Source organism: Podarcis tiliguerta (assembly GCF_965153285.1).
Source record: "Podarcis tiliguerta genome assembly, chromosome: 9".
NCBI lineage: Eukaryota > Metazoa > Chordata > Lepidosauria > Squamata > Lacertidae > Podarcis > Podarcis tiliguerta.
The window spans coordinates 71,695,010-71,720,765 of record NC_139542.1 but is presented as its reverse complement, the minus strand read 5'-3'; the positions used below and the strand labels follow the sequence as shown (position 1 = coordinate 71,720,765).

Sequence of the window (25,756 nt, the reverse complement as noted above, 5' to 3'; positions counted from 1 at the left end):
AAATTCCGCAGAAAACCAAACCATTAAGCAGTACTACCAGATGATATGAGCACTTCAGGGCAGCGGCTGCTACAAGTGTGAGACCACAGCAGACCATGGAAGGGGATGCGGTGAGAAATGCCTTGAACAATATGCATTTTTGCAGCTTCATTTGTACATATGGAAAAAGTGATAATATGGAGTATGCTTTATATCCTTAATGCTTTTGAATTTCTGTCTCACGTGCATTTCTGTCAGTCTGCTTTTTGATAGAACACACTCATTTATCAGTTTTCTGCAGCTGATAACCTTTCCCAGGGAAGTCTGTTCTGTAACTATTTTAACCTTTACAGCTAGATGGTGCCTCTCTTACTGCAAAGCCTCCTTTCAGAGGAGAGTGCCTGTTTCACTCCTGACTAGAGCACAGTGGCCTCTGAGAAGACAGAGTGTGGCTGTTCCACCTCTGTGGACAGTCAAAAGTTTTAGCCTAAAACAGTGATGATGGGAGTTGTAGTCCCAAAACAGCTGGAGGGCCAAGTTTGGCCATCACTGCCCTAAAGAATACAGCTTGCATATTTTTAACCCCTATTAAAATACAGATGAGAGTTCACTGTTCTTCCTGCGGCAGTTAAAAGTCATCTGTATTCAACATCAGACCTTATTTGATTGCAAAAGCATCATCTTCGAAGAGCACCTGATTAATGAAAGATCATGGTGCTGCGTTGTAAATTAATGGCATTTTGTTCCAGCCCAACAATGGGAATTGGAGCTGTAAGCTAGTTTCATTTTAGGCACTGATATTTTTGATGCTGTTGTACCAAATACATTAAATTTTAATGTCTCTGTGTTCATTTGGAATTTTTGTGGTCAAGTTTAAAAAAAGAGGAGCGGTAGTTTATGTTAAACCCTGCCTAGAGCCAGAACTACTATATACAGACCCAGATGGTAGATTGTTAATACTTAAAATAAAACACCAAGGGGAAATAATTTATGTAACAGGAGTCTATGCACCTAACCAGAATAAAAGGGAATTATTCAAGAAGAGTGAAAAAATATGTTGGGATATTTGGAAGGAAAAATAATATTACTGGGAGATTTAAATGGAGTCACCAATCCACAATTGGATAGATCAGGAGAAGGAAATAAACAAGGGAAACTACCTCCTACCTTTTTTTTTTTAATTGCAGTAAAATTTCAATGAAGAGAGAATGAGTCAGCAAGTTATCCACTTCCTCCCCTTCCCCCCTCTGCCCCCCACCCTTTGTATTTCAGAGCAGGACCACTGAGACAATGTCACTGGGGGGAAGCCACGAGAGCAGGAGGCCTCTCAAGGAGTCCCTGGGAACTGAAGAGGGCTCCACTCGTGTGATCACCATTGTTTTTATCGCACTCCTCATAGACTTGTTGGGGTTCACCCTCATTCTGCCTCTCCTTCCTTCAATTCTTGACCATTACAGCAATAATAATGTAAGTAAGACCTAAGCCACATTTACCCCAAACACTCGCGATAAACATGTAAAATATTATGGGATGCCACCTGCATTTGATCATGGCATGATTGTGCTATGGCAGCGCTTGAAACTCACATCTCTGTAAAGAGTGTGCTCTAACAACAATGAACCACTTTAGTCCAGGTGCCAAAGTGGTCCACCTGGAATTTTGGTGTGCCAAACATCCTATCTTCTGTATACAGTGGTACCTCGGGTTACACAGGCTTCAGGTTACAGACTCCGCTACCCCAGAAATAGTACCTTGGGTTAAGAACTTTGCTTCAGGATGAGAACAGAAATCGTTCCCCCTATGGCGTGGCACTAGCAGGAGGCCCCATTAGCTAAAGTGGTGCTTCAGGTTAAGAAAAGTTTTGGGTTAAGAACGGACCTCCGGAACGAATTAAGTACTTAACCCGAGGTACCACTGTATGCAGATGCCTAAACCAGACAATGCCTCTATGTAACCTCTGGGCAATTTGAAATGTTTGGGTTCAATGTTTTGGTATCTGAGAGAACCGCAATGCTCATGGAGCATGTGTTACTGCTTAAAAACAACAACTTTTCAGGCAACAATAAATGTTTAGAATTCATAGTAAGTGATCTAGCACATCTGTGTCTTAGTAATAATAATAATAATAATAAATTTTATTTATATCCTGCCCTCCACAGCCGAAGCCGGGCTCAGGGCGGCTAACAACAATAAAACAGTACAAAAGTACAGCACAAACAACACTCTAAAATCATTCAATTATAAAATTAATTAATTCAAGCCACTGGCAACCATTGGGCCAGAGCTCTGCGAAGATTGCCGAGGGAGGGAGTCAGGCTGTGCCCTGGCCAAAGGCCTGGTGGAACAACTCTGTCTTGCAGGCCCTGTGGAAAGATGTCAAGTCCTGCAGGGCCCTGGTCTCATGAGGCAGAGCGTTCCACCAGATCGGAGCCACGGCCGAAAAAGCCCTGGCTCTAGTTGAGGCCAGCCTAACTTCTCTGTGGCCTGGGACCTTCAGGATGTTTTTATTTGAAGACCGTAAGTTTCTCTGTGGGACATACCAGGAGAGGCAGTCCCGTAGGTACGAAGGTCCTAGGCTGTATAGGGCTTTGAAGGTTAAAACCAGCACCTTAAACCTGATCCTGTACTCCACCGGGAGCCAGTGCAGCTGGTATAGCATCGGGTGAATGTGATCTCGCAGCGAGGACCCCGTAAGGAGTCTCGCTGCGGCATTCTGCACCCGCTGGAGTTTCTGGGGTGAAAACTTAAGACAGTTTTTGATGTAACTCTAAACTGGTATGGTAATACTGCAGTGAATAGTAACTGTTAAAGCTTTTTTTAAAGCTGCTCTTGTTATCTTACAGTGGGGAGATTTCAGACTTGTGACGGTTAGTTTCGTGCTTCACTCCATGTTGCTGACTGTAAGAAGGCAATACAGGAAGCCCTTGTATTACTCTGATTGGATGTGAAGCATAGGATTAGTAAAAGCAGAACATGACAAGTTCCTTCTTCCCCTTGTGGTGTGGCATAAATAATGGAGAGGGAGTGAGAGGGTGGTTAAGCTATTCTCTTTCTTTCCGGTAGCTTGTCTGTCTCTGAACCACTAAGATGTTAAATGATAGTCCAAATGTTGCAGAGCCTGCCGAGGTCTGAGGGCAGTTCAGGCTTTCTGTCTATTAAAGCAAGTATTTCTAAAAACATTGGTTGTGGTTACTTTTTGCACATGACAAGAACTAGAAAAAATAATTGTGGAATAATTGCATGTGGTGGGCAGCTCTCAGCCTGACTATGGTTGCCCCCCTGTCCTCCCCTGAATTTATCCCTCCCGTGCACGTTTTCTTCCGCAGGATAGTTTCTACATGACGTTGCAGCACGGGGTGGACTGGTTCAGCGAAGTCGCTCAAGTGCCTTCTGAAAGGAAATACAACAGTGTCTTGTTTGGAGGTATGAATGAAGTTTCAATAGAGGACTCTTAGGTTTGCTCACAGTTTGCATGAAGCGCAGGACCATATAAATCTGGCATTAAATGCAATTAAGCCATAATGTATGGGAAATACTTCCTGATGCTTTCAGGTGGGTCCTGAGGACAACGGCCGAAAATGTTTAGGATCCATGGCAGCCTTCAAAATGTAACGTGTGGTATGGCTCACACGTGAAGGATTGACCTTGATGCTGGGAGATCCATATTGCATTTTAATTTCCCATATTTTGCAGGTCTGATTGGCTCCATATTTTCCATCCTTCAGTTCTTCTCCTCTCCACTTACTGGTGCCACGTCTGATTACTTTGGGAGACGGCCGATCATGTTGTTGACTGTGGTATGTCTGTTGACGGGACTAAAGAATGTGCAGTGTAGATCGGTTACATGATCTACGTAACCCCGGCTAAACCCACCCAGCCCTTTTCCATTATGCATTGGGTGTTGTGTGAGTCAAACCATTACATTTTCTGGATTAGTTCTGGCCAGGCTGGATTCATCTTGCAAGGTTGATTTGCACAAGTAATAAGTAGGCCAAAATCATAGTTGTTTTTTAAAACTCGGCCAATTCAGCATGAGCTGGCTGTTCCTCTGGTGCGCACACACAGGCCTTGAGCTTTTTCTGTGTGTTCTCCTCCACGGGAGGAACACATCACCATTTCCTCTGGCACAGGCTGTTCTTCTTGCACGTTCACATGCACCTCTACAAAATCTTCCACAAGTGGAGAAATCTATCAGCAGCAGCTCCTCATTTCCTCAGCTCCAACCACCTCCAGCTTCTCCAAGGTTTTGTCCTTGGCTACTGACTGCATCTCTTCAAAGTCCAAGCCCCTCAGCTGCCCATCCAAACTCTGGATCTCTTCCAGTGGGGCTCCTGGGTCGCTTTCAACCCCCTGTAGCATTTCAACCGGCAGGGCCCTCACCTCGCTTGGAGTCACGCTTTCCTCTCCACTGAGGCTTCTCACACACTCTGCTTGCAGCTGTCAGTTGAACTGCTGGTTTTGCCGCTCCATCCATCGCTGGCTTTGCTGCTCCAGGAATGCTGCCGTTCCTCCATTTTGGCTCAGATTCTTGCTCACAGGTCCTTCTTCAGGGAACATGAATCCCACTTCGGACAGCAGTGTTGCACGCCATCCTAATCTCCGAGCAATGCGAGATTCCAGGGGTTTCAGGCGCTTGACCAGGGATTGTGTTTCCTTCAGAATGAGGTACAGGGGAGGCTCTGGGGTCTTTATGGGATATGGTGTGTGTGCATACACAACCTGAGCCTACCATGGGTATGGAGAGGGGTGTCTACACTATTAACACCCCAGCTTTGGATTCAAACATAAATCAAACATGGCTGTGACTCTCCCTCCAGTTTGCTGCTTTGCTTGTAACTCACATCACTCCAAAACACTCTGCTGTCAACTCTGGGTTTGTGCTTCTATCTAACCGCGACTTGGGAGAGGAGGCCCCACCCATTTGCCATCTCACACAGAGCCCCTTCCTTTGTTCTCTTTATGGCCCATCACCCAGGCTCTCAACTCAATGGGAAGCCAGCCTGGCTTGTATTTCCACACTTGCTGGATCCAGGGGTTAAGAGGGTCTTTGCTTACAGCCTACTCCCCCGCCCCAAACTTATAACCATATATATTTCTGGGGCAGAATCCTACAAGACCTCATCATCTTCTCTTCCCTGCTGCAGCCCTCTGCACATGCCACCAGAATCTGTGCTTTACTCTTCATTTAAAGAAAGGAGAAGGAATATGTTTGTTCACACACAAGCGCGCATGTGCACCCCCCCCCCCCAGTACATAGCAACTTTCCTGATTCCTTTTCATGAAGTGAAGAAAATGACTAATTTTTCAAGTAGCAGGAAGGAAGGAGATGTGGATGAGAGCAAGTATTGGGGGTAGGATGAGTGAGTGATCCAAAGGGCGGGGGGTGGGGCTCTCAAAGGCATCTTTCCCTGGGCTCCCTTCAGCCTGGCAGTGCTGTTGATTCCATCTTACAATAAACAGCTGTGTATCGCCTTGCCTTTAGGCTAGAAGAGAAAAGTTTCCATGCCAGCTGAAAAAGCAGCAATTCTTTGCAGCATCAGAGATGTTTTAGATAACCTTCATGATTTCTGCTGCTTGAAGGTTGCTGAATACACAAGCTTGGACAACCCCAATATGTGTGAAAATTCTCTTCAATACTGCTTTTATGTGCTTATGAATTGGTCTGCATATGGCCAGTAATTGTACTAGGGGTTTTTACCTCATCAAACTTTTATTCTGAATAAGTAACCTGGAATTTCTCTTTAGCATCCCAAATAAAGAATCCAATAACAGTATTCTTTTGAGAAAGCATGAGATTTCCCCCCATTTTTTAGTTTAGGTTCAGTTTAGCTTCCCCTGTGTAATACTGTAGGTCCAAGTAGCAGGGAAGGGATCCAAGCAAAGTGCTTACATTTTCTTGTGCTTTCTAAATACCCTTATTTTCATTACGTATGTATCTTCTTATTTCTGTAGATTGGTATGATAGCATCATATTCCTTGTGGGCCATTTCCAGGAGCTTTGAGCTATTCATTTTCTCCAGAATTCTCGGTGGAATAAGCAAAGGGAATGTCAGCCTCTCCACTGCAGTAATTGCTGACTTGCAAAGTCCAAAAGCTCGAAGCAAAGGCATGGTGAGTCAACGGCCTGGTGTGAGCCTTTGATCAGGATCTTTGTTGTTTAATTTTTGATCAGCCACATGGACGTGAATGTGTCCCGCATACAGAGGGGGATTGGATGAGATGCAACAGTGACATGAACATGGCCATTCCCCAGTTTTGTTTGCCCAATACAGTGGTGCCCCGCAAGACGAATGCCTCGCAAGACGGAAAACCCGCAAGACGAAAGGGTTTTCCATTTGCAGAGGCGCTTCGCAAGACGAATTTCCCTATGGGCTTGCTTCGCAGGACGAAAAATGACGAAAAAAACTGAAATTTTTTTCCGCTCCAAAACCCCTTATTTTGAATCGCTAAGCTGCTAAAAGCATTTTAGCAGCAAAACCGCTAATCTCCCAAGTGTTAAAAAGCCGTTTTTAGCCCTTAAACTGTCAATAGCGCTAATAGTGCTAATCCGCTAATGGGCTTGCTTCGCAAGACGAAAAAACCGCAAGACAAAAAGACCCGCGGAACGGATTCTTTTCGTCTTGCGAGGCACCACTGTACTAGGCTAGGAATGTTAGGCACCATTTCCCCCAGAATACCAAGGGGTGGTGGTTGAATTCTTCAGTCACAGTCCAACCTGACTTCAGCCTAAACTTCATGCTTCTTTCATTCCAGTAGAAAAATAGCAGATTCCAGGTGGTATCCAGTGCAGTGCAAGGACTTCTGCCTGCACAACGGAACGCCCTCTCCCTCTTCTCCCTGTGCCTAAATGTGTTCTGGAGTTTTGCCCCCAACCCTCTGGAGCAAGTTTGGGGACTGTGCAAGGGGAAGTATGTGGCCATGGTGGCAGCCCTGAAACTGGGCCTAGCTTGGCACTTGGCCTCCTCCGCTCCCCCAATATTAGGGGAGCTGAGCCCCCTGCTAAACGATGTTGAGGGGGCTGAGGTGTCTTCAGCCCTAAGGAGCTGGCGCCTATGCTCTCAAGACAGCTTACACAATATGCAGTGGTACCTCAGGTTACAGGCGCTTCAGCTTACATACGCTTCAGGTTACAGCCTCCGCTAACCCAGAAATAGTACCTCGGGTTAAGAACTTTGCTTCAGGATGACAACAGAAATTGTGCTCTGGCGGCAGTGGGAGGCCCCATTAGCTAAAGTGGTGCTTCAGGTTAAGAACAGTTTCAGGTTAAGAACGGACCTCCAGAAAGAATTAAGTTCTTAACCCGAGGTACCACTGTATAAGCTTTATAAGTACAACATAAAGCATCTTAATATGTGTTGCATTTTTGCAAAGTGCATACTTTCCCCAATGAAACCAACAAAATATTAAGAACAAATTTCTTAGAAAAGTGCTCTCGCTCCCCAATGGGACTCCAGCTGCTCTTCTTCGTGCTGAAGCTGACGTGACAACAATGCAGGCTAGAATTGATTACCTGTGCCTAAATTATGTGAAAAGACTTCAGTCTCTTTCGAAGGAGAGATGCCCCACTATGTCTTACACCAGGGGTGGCCAACTCCCAAGGGATTTCAATCTACTTTCAGAATTAAAATCTGACCGTGATCTGCCCCCCCTTTTTCGGGGTTCAGGTCAAAAAACTCCGTCTTCCGTTACAGATATCAGGAGGAGTTACAGGCAGGGGAGAGGGTCCCCAGATGTTGTTGGACTACAACTCCCATCATCCCTGAGCTCTGCTTGTTAGCTAGGGATGATGGGAGTTGTAGGCCAAAAACATCTGGGGACCCACAGGTTGAGAAAGGCTGTCTTAGGCAGAAGCAAAGGAAAATGAGCCCGCAATCAACAGCGATTGACTGCAACCTCCCGGGGATTGACCAGTCGATCCCGATTGACCTGTTGGACATCCCTGTCTTACACAGAACGGGAACAGACCAAATGCTGGAAGGCTGGCGTCCGACGCCTCTTGTCCCAATATCAATTACAAGATCTTCAGGTGACCCTGAAGATGGAGAAGAGGCACTTAAGAGACTGTCTCTTTAGGTCTGATGCAGAAAGGGATCTAGCCATGATTGCTTCTACCAAGAGCTCACCATGGTTCCCACTTATCAAACGGAGCATGCCTGAGCCAGATACCTGACAAAGCTCCCACTTGCCGTACTAAGAATCGCTTTTACAGAACTACAATTCCAATCGATGCCCTCGGCGGTGTTGGATGGACGGTATGGCAAAGTACGTTACAAAGAGAGACTCTGTGTGGACAACCCTGCGTCGAGGACCTCTGCCATTATTTATTGCAGTGCCCGTTATATATAGACCCAAGAGACCGGTTTATAAAACCCCTGTTTACGAATGGAACACATCTGAATAGGGTGGAAAGGGTGAAATGGCTGCTGAGCAACACCGACGACTTTGTTACTTATAAAGTAGCACTCTATGCGCTGGCAGCTAAGATCAGGAGGAAGGAACTAGACAAAACAGCGGTCAACTGCAAAGGGGATTCGGATATTTAATTTGGCACATCTTACCTGAGAATCTTCTGCTATTCTGTTCTATTTAATGCAACAAATAATTTTAGTAGCCGTGACCGTGGTTTTATTATATGTCTGTGCCCGATGATTTTTATGGTTATTGTTGTTGTTGTTGTTGTTTGTTCTCCTTCTGAATGATGCCATGGCCTATGGCTAGGGCAATAAAAAGTTTAATTGGTATTGGTAACAAAATATTAAGTTATTATTGAGAAAGATGAATGTGTAATTATGGGTATCTATGTTTCAAATAGTTAATGTGCATATTTGCTGCTCTGGAAGCTCTTATTAGAGTTGAAGGAGGAGAGAAATGCTACTAAATAAGTATTACCCTTGTTTCCCTAGGCAATGATTGGCGTTGCTTTCTCCTTGGGCTTTACCTTTGGGCCTATGCTTGGAGCATACCTCTCCATGGAAAAAGAGAAGGGAGAAATCTTCTATGTTCGGTCTGCTATGTTTGCTGTCATGTTTGCCGTGATTGACTTGGCTTTCGTCTTCATGTTGTTGCCAGAGACACTCCCCAAAGAAAAACGGGTAACATGTTCTAGAGAGAGATAGTCGCCATCTTGCTCTTAACAGAACATCAGGAAACCAGTGCCTCCATTTTTAAGTAGAATCTGGCCCAAATAAATTGTCTCACTCTGCTTTATAGTTTCAAAACAGGTCTGGAGCTCCATGTTTGCTTGTTATTGGCAAGTGAGGGAAGTTATCTACCTTATGTTCCATTAAGTGGAATTGCACAAGAAATGCAGAAGAACACATAGTCCTCAAGGGAAGAATTTATTTACTGCATTCAAGTCCCATCTCCCCTCCAAAGAGTACAGTTCCCCCCCCCCTTCCCATTTAATCACCACAACAAAACTTGAGATAGGTTAGGCTAAGAGAGAGAGCCCACGGTCACCCCATGAGCCTCATGGCAGAGAAGGGATCCAAACTCTGGTCTCCCAAGTTCTAGTCTAGCGCCAAACCACCACATAATGTTATCTTTATTGCCCTAGTTGGAGCACGGGATATGGATGGAAAAGGCGGACTGGGTTAAGTGGTCCAAGTCACTAAAGGCAAAGTAGCAAATACGATTTTAATTAATTAATGGTTCTCCATTAATTTTGCAAATGCTTAAGATAGTTTTTTCATTAATCTTGATCCTTCCAAGAGCTGTCTTGAGCTACCGTATTTTTCGCCCCATAGGACGCACGTAGTTTTTTTTTGGGGGGGGGGGAAATAAAGAAGAAAAAAAATTCCCCCCCAGGCGCAGGGCTGGCGCGGGGGAAGCCCGAGCTTCCCCCGACCCCAGCCCCCAGAACAGGCTGCTGCCTGCAAGCCTTGTGAGCCCGGCGGGACCTCCCGCCGGGCGTGCAAGGCTTGCAGACATCTGCCCGAAGCACGGGGCGTCCTCCGGAGGGCACCCCGTGCTTCGGGATGCAGGCTGCCGCCCCAAGCCTCGCGCGCCGGGTGGGACCTCCTGCTGGGCGCGGGAGGCTTGTGGACACCTGCCCGAAGAACAGGGCATCCTCCGGAGGGCGCTCCGTGCTCCGGGCTGCAGGCTGCTGCCCGCAAGCCTTGCGAGCCCGCGGGAGCTCCCCTGGGCTCGCAAGGCTTGCGGATAGCTTCCTGAAGCCTGGAGAGCGAGAGGGGTCAGTGCGCACCAATGCCTCTTGCTCTCCAGGCTTCAACAAAAGCCTGCATTCGCCCCATAGGACGCACACACATTTCCCCTTCATTTTTGGAGGGGAAAAAGTGCGTCCTATAGGGCGAAAAATACGGTACTTGGCTTTTTGGTGCTAAGAAATTATCAAGTGTCATGTTACTTTAATTCTGGACAGAAAAGGCACATGTTGAGAGAAATGATTAACAAACATAGTTTAGGCCTTGGAAGTACGCGACTGGCTGTGTGTGAGTGTGTGTTTGTGTGGTGTCAAATGTTGGGCGTCCGCTCTAACCATTAGCAAAGTGAAGCAGCTGCCAGATGGATGGTGTATTGCCTACTGTCAGGGAGTAAGAGAGAGGACTATGGGATTTTTCTGCTTCAGGTGTCAAAGTTGGTTGACCTTGGTCACTATGCACCTTCATTTGCCGAGGGACCCTTTGCTGCTCTGACATTTCGTCAGCCCTGGTGTAGATACAGGAAAAGTAAAGCTAGACTAATTCCAAAAAGCCATTGCTAGAGAAGTATAGTCACTTGAAACTGGAATCTCTCAGCCACCACAACCCCTGAATCTGGGATATTAACAGCACATTTACATGGTCCACTCCGGAACAAGTCCCTCAAATCCAGTGGGGCTTAGTCCCAGGTAAGAGGGTATAACATTGCACCCTAAAGACTCCTTAAACCTGCTTTATAGCACAATTTTGTGCATGGATACTTTGACATAAGTCCCATTGGGTTCAGTGGACTCAGAATTGCACCGGAGGCGCAGACAACTCTAAATGCATAGTTGTTTGTTTCAGATCTCCTGGGTAGCATGCAGAAGCTGGAAGAGTCTCTCTCCCTTGCTATTCCTTTCCTCTACATATGATGAAAATAACTGGATGTAGCTATAGTGTCATTTTAAAACAAATACTTAGAGCGCATTGTACAAGCAGAATTGGGAAATGGTTGTTTGAGATCACCAACTGAATTTAGAACAATGTGGGTAACAGATAAAATTCTGATTTGGTCTATGCAACTTTAAAAGAAAAATGTGTGAAAATAAATATCAAATGTTATACTATCACAAACTAGATCTATAAACCAGGACAAAATGGGAGAGAGATTTTTCAAAATAAAAATGAAGCTTTCTGCACCATTGGTGGGGTTGTCCCAAAGTGGAAAACTATTAAAGGACATAAAATAAAATTTTAAAGTAAAAATTGTTTTAAGACCCAAGCTTTTAAAAAATATCTTTATTGTTTCATTAACCAGTACACTCAAAACAATAAATGATAGCAAGAATTATATAGCATAATAGAATACCAAGGAATAAATGAAACGAAACTGGTTATCTAAATTAGTCCCTATATAACTCTCAATTAGTATGAGACAACCTTCTCTCTTTCCCAGTACTCTCTATGTGCTAGATAAATTTCCTTTTATTTATACCTGTACAACCCAGGACTTTTAAAATTTGGCTCCTAAGATTTCCAGCCAGAGGAGACTCCCACAGTCTGCTTTTGCAGCAACATGGGGTGGAAGTGTCTGTCTTGCTCAGGGGTCAGCAAGCTTTTTCAGCCGTGGGCCGGTCCACTGTCCCTCAGACCATGTGGTGGGCCGGACTATATTTTGAAGAAAAAAAACATGAACGAATTCCTATGCTCCACAAATAACCCAGAGATGCATTTCAAATAAAAGGACACATTCAACCCATGTAAAAACACGCTGATTCCCAGACCGTCCGCGGGCCGAATTGAGAAGGCGATTGGGCCACATCCGGCCCCTGGGCTTTAGGTTGCCTACCCCTGGTTTTGCTCATGCAGATAGCACTAAAGTCCTGGTTTTGTGTGGCACGCAAAGCAGCTCAGTCACAGCCCCTTCAGACTCAATTCTTTCCTTCTCCTTGTTTTGTTAGGTGTCCTCCATTATGTCGGGATTCCAGTCAGCAGCTGGCCTGATTAGTCCTCGGGCTCTGTTCCAGTTCTCTGCCGTCAGCCAAAATATGGAGACCTCTTCGAAAGAGAGCAAGTCCTTGAGCTTTTCGTTCTTCCTTTTATCATGAAGTTGCCTGTGCATGTCAAAATCCACAACCTTTTTCTCCTTTGCGCCAACCCTGATGTTGCAAAAGGCCGTGTTGTCTTTCTTCACAATGAGGCTTAGCCCTTTCCTGAATATATTTGCATATCTGCACTTTTGCTTGAGATTTGGCAGCCCTCCCAGTGAGCAAACTGGCTTGATTTTATGCAGCACATAGCTTGAAAGAATGATTGCAGAGAGATGCTTTGAGTGCGTAAGGCCTCTGCGTGCATCAGCTTCTGTTAGTAACATGAAAATATACTCTCTGACATGTGGAATGAAACATGGAGTTCAATAGAAATAGGTTTTTTAAAAAAAACCACACACAACACAATTCCAGTAAAAGGCACATTTACTCTGAACTAGTAATCACACCGCTATTTTTCTTACCACACCTGCATAGTAGGATTAGTCAAGTACTGAAGCTTTCAATAGTTTTACAGAGAAAGCATCTTATCTCACCATCTTTAAAAATGTATTTGTTTAAAACATATTTATGCCACTTCTAAGACATATCAAGGTACAGCATCTAATCAATATCCCCTTACGCAGGGGTTACGTTCCGGGGATAGCACATGACACCAAAATCACGTATAGTCAAAACGCATTGGGTGCAGGAGTGGGTGGCTGTCCAGTGGGCCAGCAGAGATGACCTCCTAAGGCATGGAAAGGTCAGCAAGGGGACAGAGGAGGAAGGGGCTGGAAACAGTGTGTATGTGCAAGGAGCCAGTATTACATCTGCACTGGATTTGTGTGTTGTAACAGCTTTTAGTCTTCCACAGCTGGAGCCAGAGCCCCACCTGAGATTTGCAAAGTCTAGAGCTGCTTTTTTGAAGGTTTTGATTCTATTGGCCTGGCCATTCTGTTGGTATGTTTACTTTTGTACTTGTTCTTAAGAATGGAATTTGATGGTGGTGTTTTGTAACAGATCTCAAGATCCTAGGCCTGGTGTATTTCCTGTATCTTTTCCTGTTTTCTGGTCTGGAATACACTCTGAGCTTTCTTGTCCATCAACACTTCCAATTCAGCAGGTATTTCGCATGATATTTATTTTATTTGTCAAAATAGTGAGCCTCACGAGACATCAGTATAAACAAAGTTCTGTCATGGTGTTTACTCAGATGACCTCTATGTTTAATTACAGTATAAGATGTCATTCCCACACCAATCCACCCCCATTCTCTGGTTGAGAAAACTCATCTGGTGTTGCAGGCCATTTTCTCTAGAAATATTTGTCCCGTTAGCTTGCATAAATCACCCAAAGTGGGAACTCAGCCGGCAGTCCTCTCTCATATGAGTGAACATTCCTATAACCATTTTACTTACCTATTTCCTTGATACATTTGAATCATGCTCTTCCATCAAGGATATGTCCGACAATTTAGCTCAGGCGTAGGCAAGCTTGGCCCTCCAGATGTTTTTTTGGGACTACAACTCCCATCATCCCTAGCTAACAGGACCAGTGGTCAGGGATGATGGGAATTGTAGTCTCAAAACATCTGGAGGGCCGCGTTTGCCTGTGCCTGATTTAGCCTCTCTGCACCTCTGTTAGGCTGAGAGAGTTGCTTCCAGTGGCCAGTCACCAAGTTCCATGACTGAGCAGGGATTCGAACTCATGCTTGCGCTCTTTTGGAATGTACAGACGGCATTCTCCTGGTCTGAGAGATCTCCTGTCAAGGTGCTCTGCTGCAGTGCATGTGGCGGCTAAGTCTGGGAGTCTGCCTGCCTCTCCAATTCCCTACAATGTGCTAGTGCAACACTGCGTCATGCATTGTGTTAAATTATAACATGGCAGGCACTTCCCCAACACAGGCCCTGATCCCAGATAAGTCCACTCCTGGCAGGGCAGGAGGGGGGGCCCAGGAAGCTGCCGGTGCTCATGGGCCCTGCTAGGGAACATGGGGCCTGGCAGCTGCTCAGTGCTAACACTGGTTCTCTCATATCTTTTGTTCCCCTCCGTTTCTATGCTATGATTACAATTTTTTAATTGATTTTTGCATATTTTAACAATGTCAACAAACATATGAACATACAAACGTAACCCCCTCCCAAAGACAAGAATATTCCCAGACTGTCCTCATTACTGTATGATTTTTGAGAGCTTAGTTTTTTAGGATTTATTGTTGGTAACTGATTCCGTGTCGTTAGTGGTAAGGCTGCCCAAGAAGCCTTCCCTTTTGCAGGGACACCAGAAGCCGGGGGCAGCTTTTCATTTCTGAATGTGGAGATGTTTTGGTGACCAGAGGTCATTCCTGAGAGGCAATTTGTAATGATCAAGAGTTGCCCAGACACTTAAATGTTTTTCGTTATAAAAATGTGAATGGAGTCAGATTTCATCCACCATCACCCCTGGCAACACATAGGTGTTGCCAGGTACTTAAGGACTCAGCCCATTAAATAAATTTGCATTTGCTCATTTATATGGAGAAATGCCCCTGAGAAATTAAGATGGTGTCTGGTTGGCCAGGTGTGTGACTTAGCAGCAGTACACCTTGCAGGGCAGCTGGCTATCCTAATATATTTAAGATTAAAAAGGAGAGGAAGGGCAAAAGAACTGAGGTATGCTGTCAAAGTCCTGGGAATTGGACCCCCTGGGCCACCCCAAACATCCCTGTATGTTCCTGTAATAATTTTAGAAGCCTCCTGTAGAGGGGAGATTGAATGCTTTATGGCAAGGTTTCTTCTAGTTACTGACTGGGTACAACTAACTACAGTGGTACCTCGCAAGACGAATGCCTCTCAAGACGAAAAACTCGCAAGACAAAAGAGTTTTTCGTTTTCTGAGTTGCTTCGCAAGACGGATTTCCCTATGGGCTTGCTTTGCAAGACGAAAACGTCTTGCGCCTTTTTTTAAAAACCGTCAATGCATTCCTATGGGAAACCGTCAATGCACAGTGGTGCTTCGCAAGACAAAAAAATCCACAAGACGAAAAAAACTCGCAGAACGAATTAATTTCGTCTTGCGAGGCACCACTGTACTACTAACAAACATAACTGCAAATCAAGCTAAACTACATTGCCCCTAAGAGGGCTGTGTCAGAACTACTAAACTGGTTAGTTAGGGAACATGCCCCAATATCCACAGTATATATTCCTCAAAATATAACAGCTGCCAGCCATGTTAATTTTGGGAGTTTGGACATGGAGAAGAAAATAACTTTTTCCTGTTTTCTCTTAGTCTGGAACAAGGGAAGATGTTTTTCTTCATTGGAATTACGATGGCTGTGATCCAAGGAGGTTACACTCGCCAAATTGAGCCAGGAAACGAAGTGAAGACTGTAAAAAGGGTGGGGCTTGTTTTCCATTTGAAGTAGTCTTTCTTGTACTGTCTTTTGCTTCATGCATACTTGAAGAACTTTCAGGAAATGTGTCTTCTGTCATTTAACTTGTAATATATCCAGTTGATTTCTCCCCTTCCTTTCGTGAGAGAGTACACAAAGCATTTGTTCATGTTGGAGAAGGTCAGTGTTCAGTAGACCATAATAATGAGAGAGAGAGAGACAGAGAGAGAGAGAGATTGGCTTTGGGGCTATGAAGTGGATAGAAAATGGTCTTTAAAGTGCAGTTTCTGTTGGTGATGGTGCCCAATTCCACCATCAAACAAATCATTCCAAACCAACTATTTTGTTCCTAGCATAAAATTTCTTGTCAATTCGCCAAATGAGAAAAAAAAACCCAATAAAATAAATGCTCATTATCCTATTCTCTATTTTCTTGCAGAGATCTTTAGGAAAAAAGCCTAGAGAAATTATGAGTCATCTTGCGTGCCACACTTCTGGTCATTTTACTCACATGTAAAATGCCATTTTGAAAAACTGTTAAACTTGAGGAAATTATCTTTGAAATGATATAGAGCACGTTAACTATATATGAAAATGAAAAATGGGTCTATAGGTTGACATTGTCATGGAATCACCCCTACTACATAGCTCTTTGGTTTTCCCTCCCCTTAAGGCAGGAGAGAACAAGCTTTGGGTTTTCACTAGAGTTTGTGTACTGTAAAACCATGATCTTTCTCACTTTGCCCCCTTTTCTTTTCAACAGGCAATAATGGTGTCAGCTCTTGGTTTCCTTTTTGTTGGCTGGAGTTCTAACATGATCCTCCTGGGCACGGGACTGTTGTTTTACTCCTTTGGTGAGCTTCTCAAACAAATCTTTTCAGGCACTAAAGCAAAGCGAAATTGGCTCCATAGATTTCTTGAGTTCATTAATGCAGACTGGATTTAGGTTTCCAAACTGCCTTTGTTGCTTATCAATCTTGAAGGAGATGTCCTTTCGAGTTTATTTTAATGCTGATGACATGATAGAAGTTGCCATGGTGATGTTTAAGCACGTCATTAACTTGTGTCGCCTCAGCTTATGGTTGATTTTTCCAGCCTCCTTCTAGGGGCTGAAGAGGATATCTAAATTGTCAATAATCCTGGCTTAGCATGCTTTTCCAAAAAACAAATGTGGTGTCCCCGACTGCAGAGGAAGGTTGTCCTAGCTGTCCAAATGGGGCTTGAGTTCAGTTAAGTGCAGGGGTCAGCAAACGTTTTCAGCAGGAGGCCGGTCCACTGTCCCTCAGACCTTGTGGGGGACCGGACTATATTTTGAAAAACAAATAAAAAATGAACGCATTCCTATGCCCCACAAATAACCCAGAGATGCATTTTAAATAAAATGACACATTCTACTCAGGTAAAAACACGCTGATTCCCGGACTGTCCACAGACCGGATTTAGAAGGCGATTGTGCTGGATCCGGCCCCCGGGCCTTAGTTTGCTTACCCATGAGTTAAGGCAAGGACTCTTGAACCTAGAGGATGCTCAGCTTCCCAGTTGACTGCTGAGCAGATGGACCAGTCTTTTCTTTGCAACTTCATCCCTGAATTGCAAATACTGCAAAGCTCTGCAAAAGACCAGCAAGGTCTTTTCCAAAAGAAAGGCCTTACTGCAAATTTCTGTTCTCTGACTGGAAGGGATTCCATCACCTTTTGATGGCTCCTTCCTCTGGATCCTCATCTTTGGCTTTTTCTCCAGAGGAAGGGGGTGTGCTGACCTCATAGATCAGCTTGGAAAGCTTGAGGCGCCCCTCTGTCCCTTGCTGCAAACACAGGAAGGCCATCTGGCAACAGGAGCTCTTTTATCATGCTTGTGAGAAAACATTGCTGAGGGGAAGAGGTTTGAGCACTGGAAGTGCCCCAACAAATTCCTCCCTGTGTTCATTTAAAGGCAGAAGCCTGAAGGACCAGCCACCTCCCATTTCTTGCATCACAGGGGGTTGGACTGGATGACCTTCAGGGTCCCTTCCATTTGGACAATTCTGTGATTCCATGATGCCAGTCCTGAAAAAGAGCAAGAATTAGAATGCCCTCTGGGAGGCTTGCAGACAGAAAGTCACAGTATGGGCATTTCTGTTTCCTCCTGAGGCTCCTGGAAGGCATTTGTTCACTTCAGGATCTACCGGCATGATCAACTAAGGCAGCCTTCCTCAACCTCGGCCCTCTAGATGTTTTTGGGACTACAGTTCCCATCATCCCTGACCACTGGTCCTGTTAGCTAGGGATGATGGGAGTTGTCGTCCCAAAACACCTGGAGTTTGGGGATGCCTGAACTAAAGGATAGTTTTTGGTATGACTAGCATCTGCCTTACCAGCACTTTCAGGAAAGAAACCTCATCCTAAATTGTCATTAGGACTTAAATTCTGAATTCATCACTCCGGCAGTGTTTAAAGGGGGTGGGGGAGGCTGATTCAGAGAGCAGTTTGGCAAACCGCTTTAATTAAGACAGTCTCTGTGCTCCTGTATGAGCAAACAGGAGTGGAGGAGCTGTTTTAAAGCCTTTGCAAAAGCCTCTTTGTGCAGCGTGTGTATGAGAACTACTTCAAATGGCACTTTTGCATGGGGTTTAATCCCCATTCAAGTGATGAGAAGGGATTCGGTCCTGCTGTTTTGGCTATGGAATCTTGTTTCCTACTGGGAACTGGATCGTAGCCCATGCAGAATTAAACCTTCTCCTCCTGCCACCCATTGTTAACACATTTGCATTCTCACTTGTTTAATCATTTTCTAACCTGTTATTAAATTACTTCCAGCTGCTGCTACAGTTGTTCCTTGTTTGTCTACGGTGGTGTCTGGATATGGTACGTGGCTGTTTACTCTTGTAATGGGCAGAGCCCTTCTCTAAGGAGTTTTTTGCTTGCTCTTTTAACTGTGTGTTGAATCTTTAAAGCCAGGCTGCTGTCAGATTCTTTTGCCTCAGAGTTGGAGATAGATTAAACACAGAATTGGAAATTGATTCCACTTGGCGTTGGCTCCTGCTCTGTTTTGTACAGCACACAGTAAGGACAGTAGGTGTGGTTCAGATAAATGCAGGCACTCAAAATACCATTAATTTTTGGGGAAATGAGTGAAGGATCTGTTTAACTCTCCCGTTAAGAAATGTGGGACTTCAAACGGCTTATTACTGACTGGGGCATGCCAAGTTTTTATAGACTGCTATTCCTATATGGTGCTAGTGACTACAGATACCTGACACTAGAGCCCACAAAAGGATCTCTAAATAAAATAATACATTTTTGCAGGTGGAAACTATTGCCCTATTTTCACGTCTTGTATGTGCACAAGGGAAGATAATGACATTCAGTTCAAAGTAATGGTAGGAATGACCAAGAATGGCTAAGTAGAAACTCTGACCCAAGGACTTGCTCAACATTCCTCTGCCGGTTAACTGGCGAATAAAATATACCTCAGGGAGCCTCACAGATGGAAATGTAGTTTTGATGCTGAGTTTTAGCAGCGAAGTACACTCAAGATTGTGGGATCTAGGCCTCACATGCTGGTGGTAAACCTGCCTGAACAACTCTTCTGCATGTTCTAGTTTCTCATAAAGGCAAAGTTGAGAAGAATTACTCCAGTTGCACCTAAAAATGCAAGATTAAAAGGACAAGAATGAAATGCAGATAGTTAGGATGTTCACTGGGTTTGACAGTGCAGACTTGTTCTCATTATTTTAATAACTGAAGGAGTTGGGTTATGTTGAAAGTGTTTCTCGGTAGCTGGGGTTGTTTCTGATGCAACAAAAGTGTTTCTTTTGTTTGTAAGCCATCCAGGGCATTGTTGTCAATGGAGAGCTAAATGTAAGAAGTAGATGAACTACAGCAGCTTTTTAGTCTGAGACATCATGGCAAACGCACAGATACTCCTGCTACCTCCCTGCTACATAACTCCTTCCTTGACTCCACTACTTTGCAGCCATTTTGTTTGAGCTCTCAAATCTGGGTCTGCTGAACAATGCATAGCTCCAGCCTCAATAACTCTCAGGAGGCAGTGGATCTGGTCTTCCTAACCAGGGCCTCAGGATAAGGATGCACCGTTCCCTCTTAAAGACCCAATCCTTTATCATTTTATTTCTCAGATGTTTTATAGTGCTGGGCTCTAAGTGTTTTGCCTTGGTAGGGAAAGCCAAGAAGTAAAAAACTGACAAGTAGCCAGAGGAGGGAGAAAGGTTGTTTTCTGCTGCTCCAGAGAAGCGGACACGGAGCAATGGATCCAAACTACAAGAAAGAAGATTCCACCTAAACATTAGGAAGAACTTCCTGACAGTAAGAGCTGTTTGACAGTGGAATTTGCTGCCAAGGTGTGTGGTGGAGTCTCCTTCTTTGGAGGTCTTTAAGCAGAGGCTTGACAACCATATGTCAGGAGTGCTCTGATGGTGTTTCCTGCTTGGCAGGGGGTTGGACTCGATGGCCCTTGTGGTCTCTTCCAACTCTATGATTCTAGTAAATGATGATGGTTCTTTCTTTCATAGGGTTAGCCAGCCAAAAGGGAACCCTAATGGGAATCTTAAGGAGCCTGGGGGCCCTCGCAAGAGCTTTTGGACCAATTGTGTCAGCAACAGGTAATTGTGTGTGTGCTCACATGCGCCCTTGTCAGCAATAGAAACAATATATGGATTTCACCAGGGAGAAAATTGAACCTCGCATTGCGTATCATGGAAAGTGTTTCAGCTATGGTAGGATTCCTGTTTTCATGCTTTTGTCAGGAAAGGTTGCAATAGCAACATGCATTTTCCTCGATGCTACGAAGCGTGGCTGTGATACAGAGAAGTGCATCCATGCAGCCCACATTTTGTTTGTAATTTGCATCACAAGATAGTCTTGGCAGCCAGCTAAAGTTAGAAACTTGCATCTCTCCCTCTCCCTTCTAACGTCTAAAACTACAAAATGCCTGCCTTGAGGTTGTTGCAGTCTCTTTGCCCTCGCTCCAGTTTTTGTTTGTTGTGGGGACTCTTCAGCCCCTCACTCAACCTTCCCTTCCCACCATTAGGTTTAAGAAGCATCTTTTGGGTAAGAGCTTTTTTAAAGGGGAAATGCTGCTGGTCAAAGTCCAGTCTCCAAATGCTTTTTGAACTTAGGAGCTTTAAAAATCAATTTGGGTATTCTTCCAGGGAAATTCTGAGGGGAAAAGGTAAGGTTTTTTATCTCACTGTGGGCTTGCTGTAGATGTTTATGTGTGTGCTTCGACTCAAACTAGCTCTGTACAGTGGTACCCCGCAACACGAATGCCTCAGAAGACGAAAAACTCGCTAGACGAAAGGGGTTTTCGTTTTCTGAGGTGCTTCGCAAGACGGATTTCCCTAAGGGCTTGCTTCGCTAGACGAAACGGGCCCTGCCTCTCCTGTTATGGCGACGGTCACTGCACGCACGCTCGCTTCCCCGCTCCTCCGGCTCCCTCCCACCTTCCGGCTGCCTCGCGCCGCTGTCCACCCCCCTCGCGCGCTCCCCTCAGAGAGCCGCTGCCGCCAGCAGCCAGCGTTGCAGCCATAGTCGCGCTCCTGAGCCCCGCCGCCCTCCAGCAGACGCGCGAGTGAGTCTGAGGTACCGGCTGCAGCAGCTGTCCTGCTTCTCCCCACCCCTCCCCGCCGTTGTTAGTGTTAAAATGCAGTGGTGCTTCGCAAGACGAAAAAACTCGCACAACGAAAAAACTCGCACAACAACTTAATTTCGTCTTGTGAGGCACCACTGTGTTGGAAAAGGCGGCATTTGAGGCTCCCCCAGGAACTGACCTTCCTACAGCACTTGCTGACTAGAGAGAAGCAGAGTTCTGAACCCCAGATACCTCACAGGAGCCTCCCTTTAGCTTGCGCCAGGCACAGAACCTCAGGAAAGCAAACAGACCTGCAGCAAAACATTTGTGGAGCTGAGTCACATCCTCGCCCCTTTCCCATCCATGAGGCTTTCCTCATGGTAGAGTTCCTGGAGCATTTTCTGACACCTGCCGTCTTGGGCAAATGTGGTTATTTTTTATTGGGCCCTGGCTGCTGCCAGTCTGTTGATATCATTGGATAGGAGCAGAGGGTTCTGCTTTCCGTTCGAAAATTCCAGCTCAGGTAATATTTCATTCTGGTGAGGGAAAGCTGGATCTTCTGGGAAAGGCAGAGCTCTTCTCACTCAGTTTGGTACAAACTGTTTTGTGGAGGCCACTTTAGGAAAGTTCCTGCTTTTTTCTGATTAACAATATCCTTAAATGCTGTTTTTCTCCTTCCTTTCTTTCCAGTATACTGGCTGGCAGGAGCTGAAGTTTGTTTCACGGTCTGTGCCTTTTCGTTCCTCCTCCCCTTCGTTCTCCTTGGATACATTCAAAAGCAAAGGACAGAGTAACAAGCAACTCTGGCTACCATTTTCCAAGAAACATTGGAAATCAGGCTGAGCTAAGAAACATTTTGTGGCACCTCCGGCCTTTGCATATGATGAAGTGCACAGATTTTGAGCACATGTTATTTCTGCTGCACTGTGGCAAAGAGCCCTGGAGAGAAACCTCAGCTACTGCCTTTCAGCAAACAACACCTGTGCCGTAAAAAATGGTCAGATACATTTCCTGTTCTGCGAGAGAGTGCACAGTGGTGGGAAAGGGTTGTTTGCTTTGGCAGAAAGCGTTTAAAGAAGGAAATGAAACAATATCTACAGACTTGCACTAGACATGCTGCATAAATTTTGTTGAATGTGTTTTGTCTGTACGTGCACACACACATGCAAACGTATACTATCCTTGAAATACGTTTTCTAAATAATATATTTACTGTTGATTTGTCTGCCAGATTTGAAGCACACACAGGTCCCGCTATGGCAACACTCGTTATCTGCAAATTCAATTATCCAAACACAAAGAATTATGCCCAAACCTCACTACAAAAACAGCTGATTCAGATATCCAAACAGCCAGAGTTTGCCCACTTCCTAATTTGTGTTTTGCTGGTTGGCTGCAGCCATTTCTGGAAAAAGCCCGTGGGGGGCAGAGACTGGACAAATCACAGATTATAAATGTTCCTGTAGGAAATAATCATCAGCTCGTTAGGCAAATGCTTGCAAATGATTTCCTGGTAACGCACTGTGTTTGGAAAGCGGGACCTACATGTACAACATTTCCTTGATACTTAGCTATTGAGCTCAAGTAGATATGTATGTTTTGTATATTGATGCCAAAACCTGACTCTTAACAGGTTGCCAAGGGCAATACAGTGGTACCTCGCAAGACGAATGCCTCGGAAGACGAAAAACTCGCAAGACGAAAGAGTTTTTTGTTTTCTGAGTTGCTTCGCAAGACGGATTTCCCTATGGGCTTCCTTCGCAAGACGAAACGTCTTGCGCCTTTTTTTTTAAGCCGCCAATGCATTCCTATGGGAAACCGTCAATACACAGTGGTGCTTCGCAAGATGAAAAAACTCGTAGAACGAAAAAACTCGCAGAACGAATTAATTTCGTCTTGCGGGGCACCACTGTAGTTGTTTCTTTAAACCAAAGGCTTAAGTTGCAAGCTGGAAAAGTGTGTACAGGTATATCCTAGGGTTAGCTATTGGGGGGGGGGGCAGTAAGCTGAAACACATCATGTCCGTACCTTCATGTGCAAAAGATTGTGTAGTTAAGGTAGTATGTTTCTAAGGTAACCAGTTGTTTTTTTGCATAATTATGATACTGGCTCTGTTTACAAGAAGTGTATTTTATATTCTTTACATAAATATTTCAGATTAAGCTTCAGGGATAATGGGAAGACTTTTCATGCTTGCAACGAATCACTTGAAGGGAGGAACTTATGACTTACCACATGGGCTATGTGAACATGAGGCACGCTTAGACTTGGTTGATCATTCAGTATGGTGTGAAAGCATGAGATACAGTGCAGTCTAAATCATGATCCACTCAGATGTAATCTAATTAATTCTATCAATTCAGTGGGGCTTACTCCCAAGAAAGTGGTTAGAGAAGTCCCGTTTCCTGTTCTGTGAGGGAACTGTGCTGCCAGTTCTGTGAATTTAAGCCTAGCAACCGTCATCCACCAATAGTTCTGACTATTCTGGATTAACACTCCTGTTTGGGGTTTGTTTTTTTAAAAAAATATTTTCATCTTTTATTGGAATTGGATTGTTTTAAGAGTTAAAACTAGAGTAGAAAGTCAACCAGATTTTGGTCTACAATTGCAATTTGATACAGAAAAATCTGAACAGGCTGACATTTAAGGTGGCTTCATATTGTGCCAAAGCATCAGCCTGCTATAGCCAACAGTTACGATGTCTTAATAGGTTGGTTTTCAGGGGAGAAAGAACCTGAAAACGTAAGAGTAATCTGGAACATACGAAACTGCCTTACAGCAAGTATAATAGTTCAGAATTACTCAGAAGTCAGCACTAGCTAGTAGTTGCTCCCCAGGGTCAAGGGCAGGCAGGGTCTGCTTCCTGAACCTTTTTTGAATTCAGTTGTTTTAAGATTAAACCTGAGGTTTCTGTATGTAAATGAACTGTTCGAACTCTGTGACAAAAACTACTACTGTAGTGTCTGTGGAAACAATTGTAGCACTTAAATTACAGCTGTGCAAGACACCCCCCCCCCAATATAATCTAATTTGGGCCCTGATTCATTGATCTGGATCTTCCTCTAGTATAGACCTAATCTGGACCTCATTTGCATTGAGAAACCAAAACAGCCATTCTTTTTTTTTCTCCACTAAGTGCATGAAATTGGAGACATGGTAGCCCCTACAACCCTATAGGTGGCCCTAGGGCAGGCATAGGCAAACTCGGCCCTCCAGGTGTTTTGGGACTACAATTCCCATCATCCCTGACCACTGGTCCTGTTAGCTAGGGATGATGGGAGTTGTAGTCCCAAACATCTGGAGGGCCGGAGTTTGCCTATGCCTGCCCTAGGCTGTTGGTGCTAGCTACTTTTTGAAGTCCCCCCCCCCCCCAAACAATAAAAAATGTTTACTCGGAAGGCCCATTTAGTTGAGTGAGGCTTACCCTTTAACTGCAATCCCATTCCCACTTAATGTAATAATAATATTAATAAAATTTTATTTATATCCCGCCCTCCCCAGCCGAAGCTGGGTTCAGAGTGGCTAACAACAGTAAAATGATACAACATTCTAAAATCAGTTCATTATAAAATCAGCTCAAATCAGATTAATGGCAACCATTGGGCTAGAGTTCTGTGAGGATAATACCACTTTTCCTTGGTAACTCCTTGCAGCTGCTATAATACTGAATCTTGGCTCTAAATAACTTTTTATAGAATCATAGAATCATAGAGTTGGAAGAGACCACAAGGGCCATCGAGTCCAACCCCCTGCCAAGCAGGAAACACCATCAGAGCACTCCTGACATATGGTTGTCAAGCCTCTGCTTAAAGACCTCCAAAGAAGGAGACTCCACCACACTCCTTGGCAGCAAATTCCACTGTCGAACAGCTCTTACTGTCAGGAAGTTCTTCCTAATGTTTAGGTGGAATCTTCTTTCCTGTAGTTTGGATCCATTGCTGTGTCCGCTTCTCTGGAGCAGCAGAAAACAACCTTTCTCCCTCCTCTATGTGACATCCTTTTATATATTTGAACATGGCTATCATATCACCCCTTAACCTCCTCTTCTCCAGGCTAAACATGCCCAGCTCCCTTAGCCGTTCCTCATAAGGCATCGTTTCCAGGCTTTGACCATTTTGGTTGCCCTCCTCTGGACTCGTTCCAGTTTGTCAGTGTCCTTCTTGAACTGTGGTGCCCAGAACTGGACACAGTACTCCAGGTGAGGTCTGACCAGAGCAGAATCTATAGCAGTCTAAAACATTAAGCATACTTTTTTGTGTTGCACGGTGGGTTTTTTTTCTTTCCCCCCCTGTATAAAACTTTTGAGAGACCAATTTTTCACTGAGGTGTTAAAAGCACGCCTGTCTTTGTGCCTTATCCAGCAAGTTGGATCCCAGCTGGTTTATTCTCCTGAATTCTGTATAGCATCCCAGGGTTGTATCTGTTAGAAGAGGCAAATTTTATTCTGCTGTTTTTTACCTCTTTTTCTCCTGCTACACAAGCAGCCAGCGCACCAGCTGCCTCTGAATGTAATTGGAAAAGAGAGCAACAGGAAAATTAATAAAGCCAGGAATGCAGGAAGAGAAAAAAGCAGAGAGGGAAAGAAGAGAGAGGAAAGTTGGGGAAATGAGAGGCTGCAAGAAAAACAAGAGATTCTTTGGAAAGCAGGGGGTAGGAAAAAGTTG

General features: G+C 44.7%; 1 protein-coding gene across 2 annotated transcripts; it reads left to right on the top strand.

The window, feature by feature from the left end:
* Nucleotides 1-22,234, top strand: MFSD10 (major facilitator superfamily domain containing 10). Of its 2 annotated transcripts, none has more exons than XM_083399076.1 (13): nucleotides 1-110; nucleotides 1,257-1,446; nucleotides 3,306-3,402; nucleotides 3,673-3,776; nucleotides 5,932-6,090; nucleotides 8,883-9,071; nucleotides 12,083-12,191; nucleotides 13,172-13,274; nucleotides 15,422-15,530; nucleotides 16,288-16,378; nucleotides 18,320-18,367; nucleotides 20,035-20,124; nucleotides 21,783-22,234. In XM_083399076.1, exons 1-13 carry the CDS (start codon nucleotides 106-108, stop codon nucleotides 21,884-21,886), a joined length of 1,398 nt encoding a protein of 465 aa, XP_083255202.1. In that variant the 5' UTR covers nucleotides 1-105; the 3' UTR covers nucleotides 21,887-22,234. The 2 variants fall into 2 exon arrangements, with proteins under 2 accessions (XP_083255202.1, XP_083255201.1); XM_083399075.1 differs by having other exon boundaries at nucleotides 1,252-1,446.
* Nucleotides 22,235-25,756: the final 3,522 nt, after the last annotated feature.